Source organism: Talpa europaea (assembly GCF_964194135.1).
Source record: "Talpa europaea genome assembly, chromosome: 7".
NCBI lineage: Eukaryota > Metazoa > Chordata > Mammalia > Eulipotyphla > Talpidae > Talpa > Talpa europaea.
Genome location: NC_140074.1, coordinates 85,047,776 through 85,063,950, shown reverse-complemented (window position 1 = coordinate 85,063,950; position 16,175 = coordinate 85,047,776). Strand labels below are relative to the sequence as shown.

The 16,175-nt window shown below is 40.0% G+C and overlaps 1 protein-coding gene across 1 annotated transcript in view; it reads left to right on the top strand.

Moving 5' to 3' along the window:
* BLMH (bleomycin hydrolase) overlaps positions 1 to 14,199 on the top strand; it is a gene marked incomplete at both ends in the record, with an annotated part of 47,484 nt that extends 33,285 nt beyond the window's left edge. The window contains 1 exon segment of the mRNA XM_084237852.1: positions 14,048 to 14,199. Within this exon segment, the coding sequence (XP_084093978.1) occupies positions 14,048 to 14,199 (152 nt within the window).
* Between the last annotated feature and the right edge of the window lie 1,976 nt (positions 14,200 to 16,175).

Sequence of the window (16,175 nt, the reverse complement as noted above, 5' to 3'; positions counted from 1 at the left end):
TCTCGCCGGCCAGCCGGAATCGAACCCATACTGCAGAGGCTGCGGACAGCTTCACAGAGTGGCACTCAACCACCTGTGTGGTGGCATTTTGTAGTAGCTCTTCCCAAAGCCCATATTCCTGAGTTTTAGCCAGTGGATTCTGACTAGAGAAAACACATTACCACAGCTTTCTGCCACAGCTTTCTGTGGTAAATTTACCACAGCTTTCTGTGGTAAAATCTGACACTTAGATCAAATTTTAGCATACATCTCAGCCAAGCAGGAATCAGGCAGGCATTTTCTTTTATAAAAAGAAAATAGTGATTTCAGCAGCCATGCTTCTGTGTTCAGAATAGTGATTTTCCAATTATGTTCATCAGAGTTCCATGATTTCCAAGGATAAAAGGTGGAGGAGGAAGGGTGTGAAGATTTGGAAGTGAGCAGGTGGGGCTTTAGCCTTTTTTTAAAAAAAGATTCATTTATTTATACAAGAACTGGGGTACAGGCCAGAGGCATGGGAGGGTGAGAGAATTCACCACAGACAGAGCGGGGAGCAGAACAGGCAGATGGACTGAAGACACTGCTAAGGGGAGCAGCGGGTGAGTCAGGAGAAGTCTGCCACGCCATGTGGGTATCTCCCTGGCTGGCTGGGTATCTCCTTGGCTGGCCGGGAATCGAACCCGCACTGCAGATGCTGCGGACAACTTCACAGCATGGCGCTCAACCCACTGCACCACCAGCGAAGCCCCATTTTTTTATTTGAAAACTATTGTCTTTGAAGACTATATTTGCCTTGTTTTGAAGTTGAGAGCACTTGAGTGTGCTGCTGACTGAGCAGTGCAGGCTGGCAAAAACCCAGAGGCCATCTACTCTGTCGTTCTGTCTTTGATTTCTCTGTGAAACGATCATTGGTGGATTTTGGCTAACTATACCTGGCTGTGCTCTGAAACTCAGCAGCTCTGTTCCTACGTAAATAAATACAGGTACTATTAGTTCATTTTTATTCACCAGATAGCTTCAGGTCTGCTTTCTGTGGTTTCTGTTACTGTTCTATGGTTATGGGATGCTTAGTTAAATTAACTATTATGAATTAAATTGCAACATACTTTTAAATAGGGTGAATGTTTTTGTAAGACAAATACACATAAGGAACAATTAGAAAGGGGTATAAACCTTAACAAAACTAGCAGAAAGATGAGAAATATACTCATAGTTGAGTTCTATCTACAAATGGATGCAAGGGAATAGTTTATCTTGAGTTGAAAGGATTTGATATTTGTTATATTTTAAAATATAAGCTAATGCTTCAGATGAACTGCTGTAGCTTCTGTTTCACTTTGGTCTAACTTCATCCCTGTAGTTTGGTTTGTTATCATAAAGGTTAGCCTAAGAAAAGGATTGAAGTTAAAGTTATAGTTTATTTAAGCCTAGATATGTTGGCTTGCTTTTGTGTTAATTTTCTATCTGTAATAGGTACTGAGTTTGTTGCTAGTAAACATTTAAGAGGGGATGAACATTTATAAAGTCAGATGAATACTCTGTTTTGTGCAGTATAAGTTATTGCTTTAAACCTAAATACTCTTAAAGAGGATTCTGGACCATTTTTTTCCCCATTAAACTGTTCCTCTTCACTCCAACTCAATTAAAAGTTTCTTTTTTTTTCCCAGCTCATTCAGTCATTCCATTATTATATTGTAAGACCTGGGGTCTTGATCCCTATGATCTGCCTGTAATCCTTACAGTGAAATCTGCAGCTGTGTAGTTAAGATTAAATTTTTGTTGTTCTTAAATAACTGAAATACCTGAGACTATACAGAGTAAAGCATTTCCGCAGAGAGCCAAAAGATAAGAAATTGAACAGAGGGAGAGGGGAGGGTAAGGACTAGTTCATTCAAAGCCAAAATAAATTATTCTCATGTATTTCTTCGTAGTGTTCGGACTTAACAGGAAGGAAGGAAAGAAAACATGATCTAATTTAATTGGCACACTTGCCTGACCTTAGGAGAGTGCGTAGTATGTTATTATGCTGGCAATGTGTGTTTACCCCAGCAGGGCCCTCCTGTTTGTCATCCTGGTGGACATGGACGGGCATATCTCAGGCAGCACTTATATTTGTGCTCTCAGGAGACGTGACTGCCTTCAATAGCACTGCTGGGATTTTGTTTCTGTAGATAACATTGTTAACAGTTTGTTACTATTCTCTCTGGGGTTTCTGCCTGTTAAGATGGATGGTTTCTGAAGAATCAGTGTTGATAATACAAACTAGAGATAAACAGAGCAGAGATACCTGGGCACGCTGCCCTTGCTTTCTTTCTGCCCAGTCCTGTCTTTGGCTTTCCCACTGGTCATATCCATGGCCCTGCCTGACATAAGTAAATTGAATAAGCTATTTTTGCAAAATTGACAAAGGTTCCTTCTCATCATAAGAGACACAAGAGGAGAAATTAATTCTCATTTTACTAAACCAGTTGGGTAACTATATGTTGGTGAATCCTAGTATTTTTTGTCTGTGGACTGAAAATGTATTATATAGCATGTTGTACAATCAACGTGACTTTCTTTCATCCCCTAGTTCTTAAAATACGTGCATTTTGTACCTGCTTGTAGATCATATCAGAAATGGATTTCGCAATAAGATGAGGAAACCTTGGGTCTTGTTACATTGTCTTTAAGTTCAAAAAGTTGATAGGCTTGTTTAGGGTAAAATAATTTGTAAAATATTTTAAAATTTAATATAAGAGAAATAACCTTTGGTTCTTCTCACTTTTAACCAGAAGTTCATATAAGAAGAGCATACTCTTTAAACCAAAATAATAGGGCCAGAGGGCCTCCCCGGTGGCGCAGCGGTTGAGCGCTGGGTTGCGAAGCTGCCCGCGGCCTCTGCAGCGCCGGTTCGATCCCCGGCTGCTCCCCGGCCACCGGAGGAGGGTCCCGCATGGCGCGCAGACCTCTCCTGCCGCCCGCTGCTCCCCTCAGCAGTGTACTTCGGTCCTTCTGCCTGCTCTGCTCCTCGCTCTGGCTCTGGTGAATTTTCTCATCCTCCCGCGCTTCTGACTGTATCCAGTGCTTGTATAAATAAATAAATAAATTTAAAAAAATAATAATAATAGGGCCAGAATTATAACACAGCCTCTAGTCTGGGTTATAATTCTAGATACTAGAGGCTGTTTTCTTAACCACTAAACTGTGCTTCCTCTCAATCTTTCTGTTCTTGTAGCATCTAATTCACTCATGGAAATAACCGATCAATTTTTTTTTTTTAAAGATTTATTTATTTATTTATTTATACAAGCACTGAGTACAGTCAGAAGCACGGGAGGGTGAGAGAATTCACCAGAGCCAGAGCAGGGAGCAGAACAGGCAGAAGGACCGAAATACACTGCTGAGGGGAGCAGCGGGCGGCAGGAGAGGTCTGCGCGCCATGCGGGACCCTCCTCCGGTGGCCGGGGAGCAGCCGGGGATCAAACTGGCGCTGCAGAGGCTGCGGGCAGCTTCGCAACCCAGCGTTCAACCGCTGCGCCACCAGGGAGGCCCTAACCAATCAATTCTTAATCTTTAGTGACCAGAAACTGGTAATTGAGGAACATAAACCCATATAAAGTATCTGGAGACATTTTGTAAATGTGTGAATCAGGAGAAAGGGCTCTTAGAGCACCATTCAGGGCTGGGATCTGAAGAGGAAAGATGGCATCTTGAGGGTTTGTGTCCAAAGTTAGTGCACTGTGAGTTGCATAGTTGTAAAGAATTATGCAACCACCCCAAATTTCCCAGAATCCTTTTGTCCAGGCTGCTTTTATAACATGGCTTTCCTTTTTTCCTTAACTTAATCATGGACAATTTCAAAATATATAAACAGAAGTGTTAAGGAACCTCCCATGTACCCATGATCCTGCCATACAGAGTATTTTTTTTTAAGATTTATTTATTTATTTATACAAGCATTGGGTGCAGTCAGAAGCGGAGAAGGGTGAAAGGACTCACCAGAGACAGAGCGGGGAACCAAACAGGCAGACTGACGAAATACACTGCTGAAGGGAGCAGTGGGCGCGTCAAGAGGTCTGTCATGCCATGTGGGACCTTTGCCAGCGGCGGGGGATCGAACCAGCGCTGCAGAGGCTGCGGGCAGCTTTGCAGCCCAGCGCTCAACCACTGCGCCACCAGGGGAGGCCCCATACAGAGTATTTTTGATAGTCAATAAATCATGTTTGAATGATCTCCCGAAAGCCCCTTACATTTGTATGATTGGTTCACTTAGTCATGAGATTGTTCCAGTTCTGATACAACAGAGCCTCGAATGTGGAATTATCATAACAGTTCTAAGTGCTTGTTTTGTCTACTTTCTTAATATGCTAAATTACTATGGTTAAGTCAGAGCAGGGGAGTATTATTTTTAATCCTACAGTGATTACTGAAGGAAAATTTTATCTTTTAAAATTCTTTCTCTCCTAATTTTTGTTTTGAACCAGGTCGGTTTTTCATGTCTCAAATTGCGTTTGTGTCTTGCAGCTACATGAACATTTAAAATTGTTTTTAATCCACATTTTCATCTTTTCTTATGAATGAGCCTGTGTTCTGATTCTACTTTAGTAAAAGTTCCATGCTTCCTCCTGAAAGGGGGTCTTTTAATGCTTTCAGCTAAAGAGATTTTGGTATGTTAGAGATTAATATAGAAAGAAATTTATGTGGCTGATTCAGATTATATCTGGACTTCTGCTTCCTGCAAACCCAACAGCATCACCTTTAATTGCTTCAGCAGCCTAACTGCTCCATGTGGTTCTGAAGATAGTATGCCCAGAGCTAAGCCCAAAACTCATCGTATCCTTTGCATAACATTATATTGTAGAATCAGGAGAGATAGTTAATACTTTCTTGATTATAGATCCTGGGGAGTAGTTTTAACTTCTTATGGTTTTACACTATTCGTGAGTATCATGAAGTCCTGCAGTTTGTCTGTATCTAGCTAGCAAATAATGTTTGAAAGCATTTTTCAAACTGTATACTGTTACATAAGTTCAAAGAGTTTAATAAATAACACCATATTTCTGTCAGAGGTACTCAGGACATGTAGTTCACAGCATCTTGCTTCATAACATTTGAAGTTTGTGGATGTATTTTTTTTCTTAAGGCATCAAAGCAGAGTAACTCATGATATGAACATACCCATGTTTTATGTGAGTAAACAAACTTAGTGAGAGGTTTGACTTACTCAGGTTGCAGTGTCAGAGATAGAATTGCGCTTCAGATTTCTTAATGTGCACAGGCAGCTTCCCTTAAAATGCATATTACCTATAAAAAGATAAGCAATTATTTGTAGATCCGAGATTCAGTTTGGATTTCTAGCACAGATACTATAACTTATAGATAATATTGAACTGAACTTCCTGAAATAAAATTATATGCGTTAAAAGCAGAAACTCTTCCTGGAAAGAGAACAGATATAAATTAATCACTCACCTTTGGGTTATCTTGTCTTTCCAGGCTTGAGAAAAGTGCTGCTACCATTAAATCCAGATATCTAAGTTCTTTTGGGGGACTTCTGATCCCCCCCATCTTTATCAACGTATATGACTTGGGCTAAAAAAATAGTTATGTGAGGGAACAGAGGAAGCACATGCTCTCAAATTAACTGCTGCTTCCTTATGGGAGGGTATGAGTAGTGGGGGGGAGACAAACTTGGGACAGTGGCTCTTCTTAACCTGCAACCAGGCATTAATTTTCAGGGAGAAAGTCCCCCCCCCCCATATTTAATAGCGTTTTGCATGAAAATATGCTTTCTTCTATAGAGGATCTGTTATTTTCACCAGATTGTCTCCATGCTATGTTTGTATTGGTTTGAGGAGGACAAAGATTATAGAATCTGGAGCCAGACTAGCTGGGTGTGCATTCTAGCAATGCCATCTATTGACTGTGTAATCTCAGTCATGATATTTAACCTTAGTTTATTCATCCTTAAAATGGGGGTAGTACTTGTACCGATCTAATGGAGTAGTTGGGAGAATTGTGCCAGACACATAGTACTCAGAAATATTAGCTGTCATTGTTTCTGTTGCTGTTAGTATTATCTGTAGACAAATGAAGCAGAAGGAACATAAGACTTTGAGCCTTTTCCTTCTAAAAGTTTGGCTAACGTGGCCACATTTCTGCTTCAGATTTCTAAAAATTCAGGACCCTCGTGTGACCATTGTATTACTTCACCGGTTTACTGATGGATGACTTCACACATAGGAGCTTAGTCTCCTGAGAGAAAGCAGTGGAGGTGAATAAACCCAGTGCCAAGAAAAAACCATTAGCATTAGCATCACTTCACATTTGTTGATGAGATGCAGGGAACTGTGCATAGACTATCATGGAATAGTTATCTCTGACCTTCAGAGGAATGTACACTATTCACCTGCACATAGGAATGGCATTTGCAGAGGGCTATGGTGTTACAAAAGTGGCATTCATGGTGTGCTTCTCAGACTGTAAAATATAGGATAAATAGACTGAGAAAAGCAAGAAAAAAAGATTATTTTCTCCAAGAAAGCAGATGACAGGGAAGGAAGAAGAACTAGGGAGAATGACCTCACTAGAGACAAAAGGAAGACTTTGAAGCTGAGGTTATTGAAACAGGTGATGGGTTAAAAAGCCAGGAGACCATGGTGGTCAGTAGTGCCAGGGCAGAGGAGTTAGAAAATGAATCAAGAGCAAGGGTTTTGAGGTTGGACTCTAAGCTGTTTTTTGGGAAACTTTAGGAGCAAAGGGAACACACCCACTAGTCCGACTTCCCCTTTCCACGGACAGTGAGCACCATCCACTCAGGCCTGAGAATACACACACTTTTATCAGGTCTCTACTTTGGAACAGAGGAAGAAAACACTTCTTTTCATCTTCCTCTTCCCATGTTTCTAAGATTTTTTATAATGAACATGAATTATTTGAACAATCGTTTGGAGTCAAAAAGGGTTATAATATGTCAGAACATGTTGGGAGAAAATCCCCTATCCCGCGGTATAAAATTATCATTTGGGTTTTTTTTAATTTTCATGTTCTTTCCCATGCATATCTGGATTTGTAACATATTTGTAGTTACGTAGGATATATATGTTTATCACTTAAAAATTTTTCCATGTTGCTACATAGCCTTCACAACTTCATTTTAAATGAGAGATTAATGTTCTTGACATGGTTTCATACTTTTTGTTAGGAAGTCTAAAATGAGACAGGTGTCAGTGAGGTTTTTGCCCTCCTTTTTGGGAGTCCTTTTTTCAACTTTGAGTTATCACTGTCAGGTGACAGATTAGCAGTGAGGACTTAGTAGTCAGGCTTTCTTAGGTCCATGCTGCCAGACATACCCATCAGAGCAGAATATATAACTTGATTTTGCCATACCTTTTAAAAAATTAGCAGTAAATCAATTAACTACAAGAATTAGTAAGGTGTAATACTTCATAGAACAAAGATAACAAGAGATAAAATGAATCTAATTCATAAATGACAATGTATTTGTCACCCTAATCTACTCTGAGAGGTTTAAATCTCAGAACTCTGGTAGGATTTAAAAACTTCTCAGGTAAAGGTTTTCTTTCCCTTTAGCCCATTTGAAACTATTCTGTTTCTGAGTGACTTTGGCCTAACCAGTCCAGAGCAATTATATCCACACACTCCCTTCCCCCTTTACAGACCCGTACTACCCTTTCCCTTAACAAACAGAGACACATTGCCAATTTCTTTAAAGGACTGTTGACAACTTTGTTTCTTTCTCATTGCATGTAAACAAGACATTAACATCTAAACAAAATTTGTTTTGTAAAATTGACTTTCTTTTTCCATTTATTTATTTGTTTCTCTGAATCTAACCTTGGAATCCCGGGAGCAGATTTTTGTTTTCTTGTCCTTTGTTGGGGAACACCTGTTTCTAATAGCCAGGGGTGCTTAAAGGCTAGGAATTGCATCTTCTTCAGAGTGGTCACATTAATCCTGGGTACTTTCTGCTCCTTTGCAAGCCCTCACTTGGATTTCAGACATACTGATCTAATCTTCTAAGTCAAATTCCAGGGGACTCAGTATCAACAGTTACAGCAGCCACAAGTTCATTATCTACTTAGGCTGCAATTACTTGGCAGCCACCTAGACTGAGGTTTTTGTGGGCCCCTGAAGAACTCATATCCTGAAAGAGAGACTAATCAAGGCAGGTCCTCTTGTCAGGGACACTGAAAAGGGTGGATTGCAATTGATAGGAGTTTTAATTTGTGAGGACTTAATCTGATCTCCTGCTTTTGGAACAAGATAGTAGAGGTACTTATTGTCCATTTTCTGTGGCATTCTTTGAAGACTCATTTGATTGTGTGATGATAATATTGTCATAAGGACACTGAACTTTATTATTACATGGATCTGCCTCTTCTTCATCTGCCTCACTCACTGTCCAGAGCTACTCTAAGAATTTATGTGGCCAGCATTAGGCTAAGGGGAAGAATGGATACTGTCTCAACTGGTGGTGTAGCATTTAGTGGTTTGGTCTCCTGTCCACTGAAAACTCCTTTTGGGGGAAGGCAAATGCTGAGTTTCTTGGGAAGAATTTAACTTAGGATGTAGATAAACTTAGATTGCTTGAACTTAGTGGCACTATGTAGGTGATGGTAAGGGCCAGGTACACACTGATAGAAACCAGGAAAAGCACAGGCTATAGCATTATTCGTCTTTATACTCCTTTCCTTTGTCTCCTGTTGAGAAAAAGAAACACTGCTCAGAAGGCAGGCACGGGGGAACAAGGATTTATTTCCTTACCTGACCTGGTCAGAGCCCTGGAGGCCTTTTCCTGTGAGGATGAGCATGCTGTCCCACATCCAGATGCGTAGTCTTTCCACTAGGTCAGAGGTGAAGAGCAGGATTGGGCATAGATGACCTCACCAAAGCAATGGTGTCCTCTCTCACACTATGTATAAACTTACAAAATTAGACTTACCACCATGTTGCCTGTTAATTCTTTAAATCTGTCTTGCTTTTAGAGTACCAGTTCTTGGAGTGAGGTCTGATCCCCTCTGGGTGATTGGGGCCCTCTTATGGGGTCTGCAAGATCTTCCCTTTTCCAATATGTCCCTGTAAAGCCAGATTTTCCTCATCTACTTAAGCCCCAACAACAGATTGCAACAGATGAATACAGAAGCAGATATGAGAATTCAGCTGCCTTCTGTGAAGTCAGATGTTAAATTGTAAAACAATGCTAGCTTTTATAAATTTATTTTGTTTTGGAGAATATAATTTTTTCCCTAACATTATATTTTTTTAATTATTTTTAAATAAATTACTATTTTTAACTTTGTTTTAATGACTAATACAGCAAATATTAATAGGTATAACTCACATAGACAACTTCTTGGGGTCCTCAATTTTAAGAGTGTGTGGTCGTAGGATGGTTCAACACCCAAAAAGTCAATCAATGTAATCCAACACATCAACAAAAAGAAATATAAAAACCATATGATACTATCAATAGATGCTGAGAAAGCTTTCAATGAAGTACAACACCCATTTATGATAAAAGCCCTTGAAATTCTTGGGATACAAGGAACATAACCTCAACATCATTAAGGCCATATATGACAAGCCCATAACCAATTTCATTCTCAATGGTGAAAAGCTGAAAGCATTTCCATTAAGATCGGGAACAGGACAAGGATGTCCACTGTCACCACTGCTTTTCAATATAATACTGGAAGTCCTAGCCAGAGCAATAGGACAAGAGAAAGACATATGAGGAATCCAAATAGGGAAGGAAGAAATAAAACTATCACTATTTGTAGATGGTATGATAATATAGAGAACCCCCAGAACTCCACAGAAAAACTAATCAAACTAACCAATCAGCTTAGTAAAGTAGCAGGATACAAAATCAACACACAAAAATCAGTAGCCTTCCTATATACAAACAATCAATCTGAAGAAGAAATCAAGAAAACCATCCCTTTTATTATTGAAACAAAAAAATCAAATACTGGGAATAAACCTAACAAAAGAGGTAAAGGACCTATACAAAGAAAACTATAAAACACTGTTAAAAGAAATAGAAGAAGACACAAGGAAGTGGAAAGATATCCCCTGCTCATGATTGGAAGAATTAACATTATCAAAATGGCCATCCTACCAAAAGCAATTTACAGATTCAATGCTATTCCAATAAGAATTTCAATGACATTCTTCAAAGAAATGCAACCAATATTGATGAAATTCATATGGAGCCAACCAAGAATCCCAAATAGCCAAAGCTCTCCTGAAAAAAAAGAAGGGAATAGAGGTATCACACTCCCAGACTGCAAGCTATACTACAAAGCCATAATAAACAAAACTGCATTGTGTTGGAACAAGAACACACACACAGACTAATGGAACCGAATAGAAAATCCAGAAATAAACCCACAGATTTAAAATCAACTAATCTTTGACAAAGGGGCAAAGAATATGCAATGGAGCAAAGAAAGTTTGTTCAGTAAATGGTGCTGGGAAAATTGGGTCGCTACATGCAAAAGAATGAAGCTTGACTACTACCTCACACCATGCACAAAAACCAACTCAAAATGGATTAAAGAACTGGACATAAGACCTGAAACCATAAAATATATAGAAGGAAATACAGGCGAAACACTACATGACATACACCTCAGTAACATCTTTAAAGACATATCATCCAAAGCAGTTATAGTAAAGGCAAAGATAAACAGCTGGGAGTACATCAAATTAAAGAGCTTCTGTACAGCAAAAGAGACAGTAACCAAAACAAAGAAACACCCTATGGATTGGGAGAAAATTTTTGCACACAACACTAATGATAAAGGACTGATCACAAAAATCTACAGAGAGCTGAGGAGACTCAACAAAATCAAAGTAAACAACCCAGTCAAAAAATGGGCAGAAGAGCTAAAAGAAACTTTTCCAAAGAGGAAATGTGCAAATGGCCAACAGGCATGTGAAAAAATGTTCAACATCACTTATAATCAGGGAAATGCAAATCAAAACTACAATGAGATGCCATCTTACACCAGTGAGAATGGCACATATTAAAAAAACTAGCAACAACAAATGTTGGCGAGGATGTGCAAAAAAAGGAACTCTCCTGCACTGCTGGTGGGAGTGCAAACAGGTCCAACCACTATGGAGAGCTGTGTGGAGATTCCTCTGTTTGCTAAAAATGGAGCTTCCATATGATCCAGCAATTCTACTCCTAGGTATTTACCCAAAGGACACAGAAACATTAATTCAAAAGGGCACCTGCATCCCTGTGTTTATAGCAGCACTGTTTACAATAGCTAAGCTATGGAAACAACCCAAATGCCCAAAAATAGATGACTGGATCAAGAAGATGTGGTACATATACACGATGGAATATTACTCAGCAATCAAAAAGGTGAACTCATGCAATTTGCAGAAACATGGATGGAGCTGGAAGGGATCATGCTCAGCGAAATAAGCCAGAAAGAAAAAGAAAAATACCGGATGGTCTCACTCCTAGCAGAAATTTAGAAAACCTAAATAAGGGACCAGGAAAAAGACTAATTATAATAAAGTAAAAATCAAAAATCAAAATCAACAAACAACTCTAAACCAGAGACACACCACAGGGGTGGGGGGAGAATGGAGTATATAACCAAGATGAAAATGCATAGATTGTGCAAAAATGAAAAATGATGTAAAAAATATATAAAAATAAATTTAAAAAAGAAGTGTATTGTCCTTGTCCTGTTGCCATGTTTTGAGAACTGCTGTAGTACAGAATCACTTTGGAAGATATAGCTGCATCTTCTCCCTTTCTCTTGGTCCTATGTAGAGGGAAATGATATAGCACAGCTCTAGATTGCACAAACACTTTCAGAGAAAATGGCTCAAATGTGTAGGATATAGGGAGAGCCAGATAAGGTAAGGTGATGACAGTGATGATGATTGTTAAGTCCTTGGATGTGTAAATGCATGCTGTATCCCATGCACATGTTGTACTCTGTGCTTTCTCCCTGGCCTACTCTTGTTTTAAATATGTACACTTTATGTGATATATACACACAATGGAACACCATGCAGCCATAAAAAATTTAAAAAGATGAACTGCCATTTACGACAACGTGGATGGACCTAGAGGAGTAGGTTATGCTGTCAATAAGTGAAATAAGTCAAAAGGAGAAAGAACTCATACTCATACTGTATGAGTTCACCAATTTATGGATATAAACAAACTGAGCAAGTGAAAAAAAGTAAAACAAGCCCTTAGACTCTGACAACATAATGGTGGTTACCAGCAGGGAAGTGGGAAGGTAGGGTGGGCCCATTGGTTGGTACCAGGTGGATGGTCACTGCATATTTGACAGCTTGGTGTGATATATGCACACTTGCTAAGGTAGGAAACTGTACACCTGAAGCCTATACATAGTGTAAACTAATGTTACCTCAGTGAAAAATACTATAAATAAATACACAAACTTTAGTCTCACTTTAATTTCGCTCTTTATGTTAGTGATGACTCAGGTGAAGCATCTTTCTGCCTGTTAAGTTTGTTGGAAGAATATTCCTGAATGGGGATTTTCTTGTCCTCCTGAAGCCTGAGATACAGGTAGGCTTCTAGGATGGATTCCTGATGACATCATTCTTAGCTGAGCTCTGCACCTGGGGTGTTAGTACAGTAGAGGTACTACCATGGAGAGATCCATAAGCTCTGCGCCCTTACTAAGGAAGATAGGTCAAGCAACAGTCTCGTTCCTCCAGTTCTTCCTGATTCTCAATACAGATTTATCCTAGGAAAGTAAAGACTGTGTTACCATTTGATCAGACAGTATCATCTGCATGTAAGTGACTGCCTGGCAATGATGACATGGCCCCATTATGATTTGCCTGACAACTTAGCTCGTTGTTGTACGGTTTTATGATAGAGAGGGAGGAAGAACAACAACTAGTGATGCTGAGAAGTAGGTAGGGTAAGAGTAGAACTGGTGCGTGCTTGCCCTTCTGGCCCTGGATATTAATCCCTAAGGTGTTGCTGTATGAATAAGAAGTGTTTCCACCTACCTTCTAGGATCATCCCCTCACTTGCAATGCGGCAACCTGGGCAATGGAACAGCACAGAATTTTTTTTAATCATGCTTTCTTTTTTTTATCTTTTTTTTTTTTTTTTACATCATTGTTCATCTTTAAACAGTATTTGCTTCCCCCCCTCAGGTGTAGTCCCCATAGAGTTTCCTTCATCAATGCACCCGTGCACCATCACCTCAGTCCCCTGTGCTCCTCCCTCCCTCCCTCTGACCCCTCTCCCTCCTCCTTCCCTGCAGTATGTCTCTGATTTATAATTGTTTTTGTTTTGTTGTGTTTTGTACTGTTATTTTTTTTACACTGATATCTTATTTGGTTCCCCTCTATTCCTGCTATAAGTGAAGCCATCCCATATTTTTCTTTTTCCTTCTGGCTTATTTCATGGAGCATAATTCTAGTTTCATCCATGTTGCTGTGAATGGCATGAGTTTATCTTTTTTGATTGCTGAATAATATTCCATTGTGTATATATGCCACATTTTCTTGGTCTAGTCATGGGAGTGCAATCTGGTCCAATCACTATGGAAAACTGTCTCGAGATTCCTCAGTCTACTAAAAATGGAGCTACTATATGACCCGGCAATTCTACTCCTAGGGATCTACCCAAAGGACACAAAAACATTGATTCAAAAGAACACCTGTACCCCTATGTTTATTGCAGCACTGTTTACAATAGGTAAAACCTGGAAACAACCCAAATGCCCAAAAATAGATGACTGGATCAAGGGACAGCACCGAATTTGGAAACAACTTTAGGTTCAAGGCTTAGCTCTGAACTTCACTCCTGTGGCTTGTACTTATTGCTGATAGTTACTCTGAACCTGTTTTCTAATTGGTAAAAATATAACCGTGCCTGTCTCATGTGATAATAATACTTATAAGCGAGATTATAGATGAGAAAGCTGAAGAACATGTACAAATAATAATAGTTTTGTAAAAGTCTTTGTAGTGCCAGTCGGGTGTCTGGTTTTTTCTCCCTCACCCTCAAGACTCATGATACTTCTATTCTTTTCTCCAGGTTACCTGTGCATGACAGATGAGTGGTTCTCGGAATATGTCTACGAAGTAGTGGTGGACAGGAAGCATGTCCCTGAAGAGGTGCTAGCTGTGTTAGAGCAGGAGCCCATAGTCCTGCCAGCCTGGGACCCCATGGGGGCTTTGGCTGAGTGATAGTGCCTCCAGCTCTTTCCTCCTCCCATGGGACCTGAAGTAGCTGCAAAGGACAGATCCAGGGACTGAAGCCAAAGTTACACAGGTGACTCTGTGTCAACCAGAACACAGTCAGACTCTAGGATTTCTCCTCCAGGGACCTCTTTGGGGAAGTGTGCTTTATGCGGAAACAAAATATTCTTAAAGGGAAAAAAAAAAGGGAAAGATCAGGTCATGCTATCTACTCTCCTCATCTCTTACAGCTCAGGATCTCTTAGCATTTTCATCAGATGTAATTGTTTCTCTTAACTTTGTACAAAAGGTTTGGTCCATTGTTTTAATAAGATAGGAGAGGATGAGCAATTGAGGTGTGTGGAGAGAAAATGGACCTAATGCTCCTTGTTCCTAGACTAGAATGGGGGGAGGGTTACCCTAAGATTTGGGCTCTTCAAGCTGCATGCTGCCTGACAGTATCACTGTCTTTCCTAGATGGCAGTCACTGAATTCAGTTTTTTCAAGGTAATTTCATGTGCCTCTAATAGCCCAGAAATGGGAGGTTGATCAAGTCTGACATGATTCCTTCCTATTGTTCTGAACTGTGGGGGATCACAGCTGTACTTGAGTCAGGGTTAAGTAGAGGCTTAGAGAAAGTTGGGTGAGAGAACAACCAAAATCTTATCATGATCTGAATTATAATCATTAGGGGGAGCTCTAGCCAAATGGTTTAACTTCTGCTTCTGGAATTGGGAATTGGATGGGCAAGAAAAGACGATATCCATTCTTTCTGACAACAAGATGGTGCTGAGAAGCTTTTGAATAAAACACTTTGCTAAATGAGAGTGAGTTGGCTTATTTTATCTAAGAATTATTTGGTTGTAAAGGAAAGCAACCAGGTGACTAATGTTCTTCAAAGTGAAAAAATAGCTTCTCTGTGGGGTATGTCATCCTTCCCAGCCTGTGCTGCTCCTCATTGGTTTCTGCAGAGCACCACCATATTTAATAGAGAGCTTATACCCCTGTCATTTTACTATCCTTCCCCCAAGATCCGGGGTTCCCACACAGTGAGGCTCTGCTGGGTCCAGCCTTGGAATGGACTGGAGAGTGTGTACTGAGAATGGGCCTCCCTTTCACTGAAAACAAATAAGTCTAGCACCCTAATCAACATTTTCCATCAGTTCCTTAGTCTCCTACCTTTCTGACTCTCCAAGTATCTTTTCAGTCCTAGCGAGGATATTGTATATTACTATACTTTCCAAGATAACATTAAAGCCTCAAGCTTTTATCAGAGTGTTTATAATATGCTAGTAATTCTGTTCAGTCCATCTCATCTCTAACAGCTCAGGATCTCTTAGCATTTTCATGAGATCAATCCACTTCTAGACACTTGCAGGATGAAATCCCAGAACAGCGCTTAAAAGTATCTAGGAAGAAAAGATAAATTACCTCCAAAGTAAAGTCAATTAGATTGACATTTAACTTCTTATCCACAACTATATAAGCCAGACTGGTGACCTGTATCTTCAAAGTTCTATGAGAAATTACCTGTATATCTGGAATACTATATTCCCAATGAAACTGTCTTGCAGGAATAAGGATGAAATAAAACACATTTTCATAAAAAATCTGTTGCCCAAAGAGAAGGGGGCTGACCCAATACAAATATAACCAGTCCATAAAAAGACAAGATACAGGGCCTCCCCCGTGGTGCAGCGGTTGAGCGCTGGGCTGCAAAGCTGCCCGCAGCACTCTTCAGTGCCGGTTCAATCCCCAGCCGCCAGCGAGGGTCCCACATGGCGTGCAGACCTTTCCTGCCGTGTCTGCAGACCTTTCCTGCCATGTCTGCTGCTCCCCTCAGCAGTGTATTGTGTATTTCGTCAGTCTGTTCTGCTCCCCGCTCTGGCTCTGGTGAATTCTCTCACCCTCCCACACTTCTGACTGTACCCAGTGCATGTATAAATAAATAAATAAATCTTTAAAAAAAAAAAAAAGACAAGATA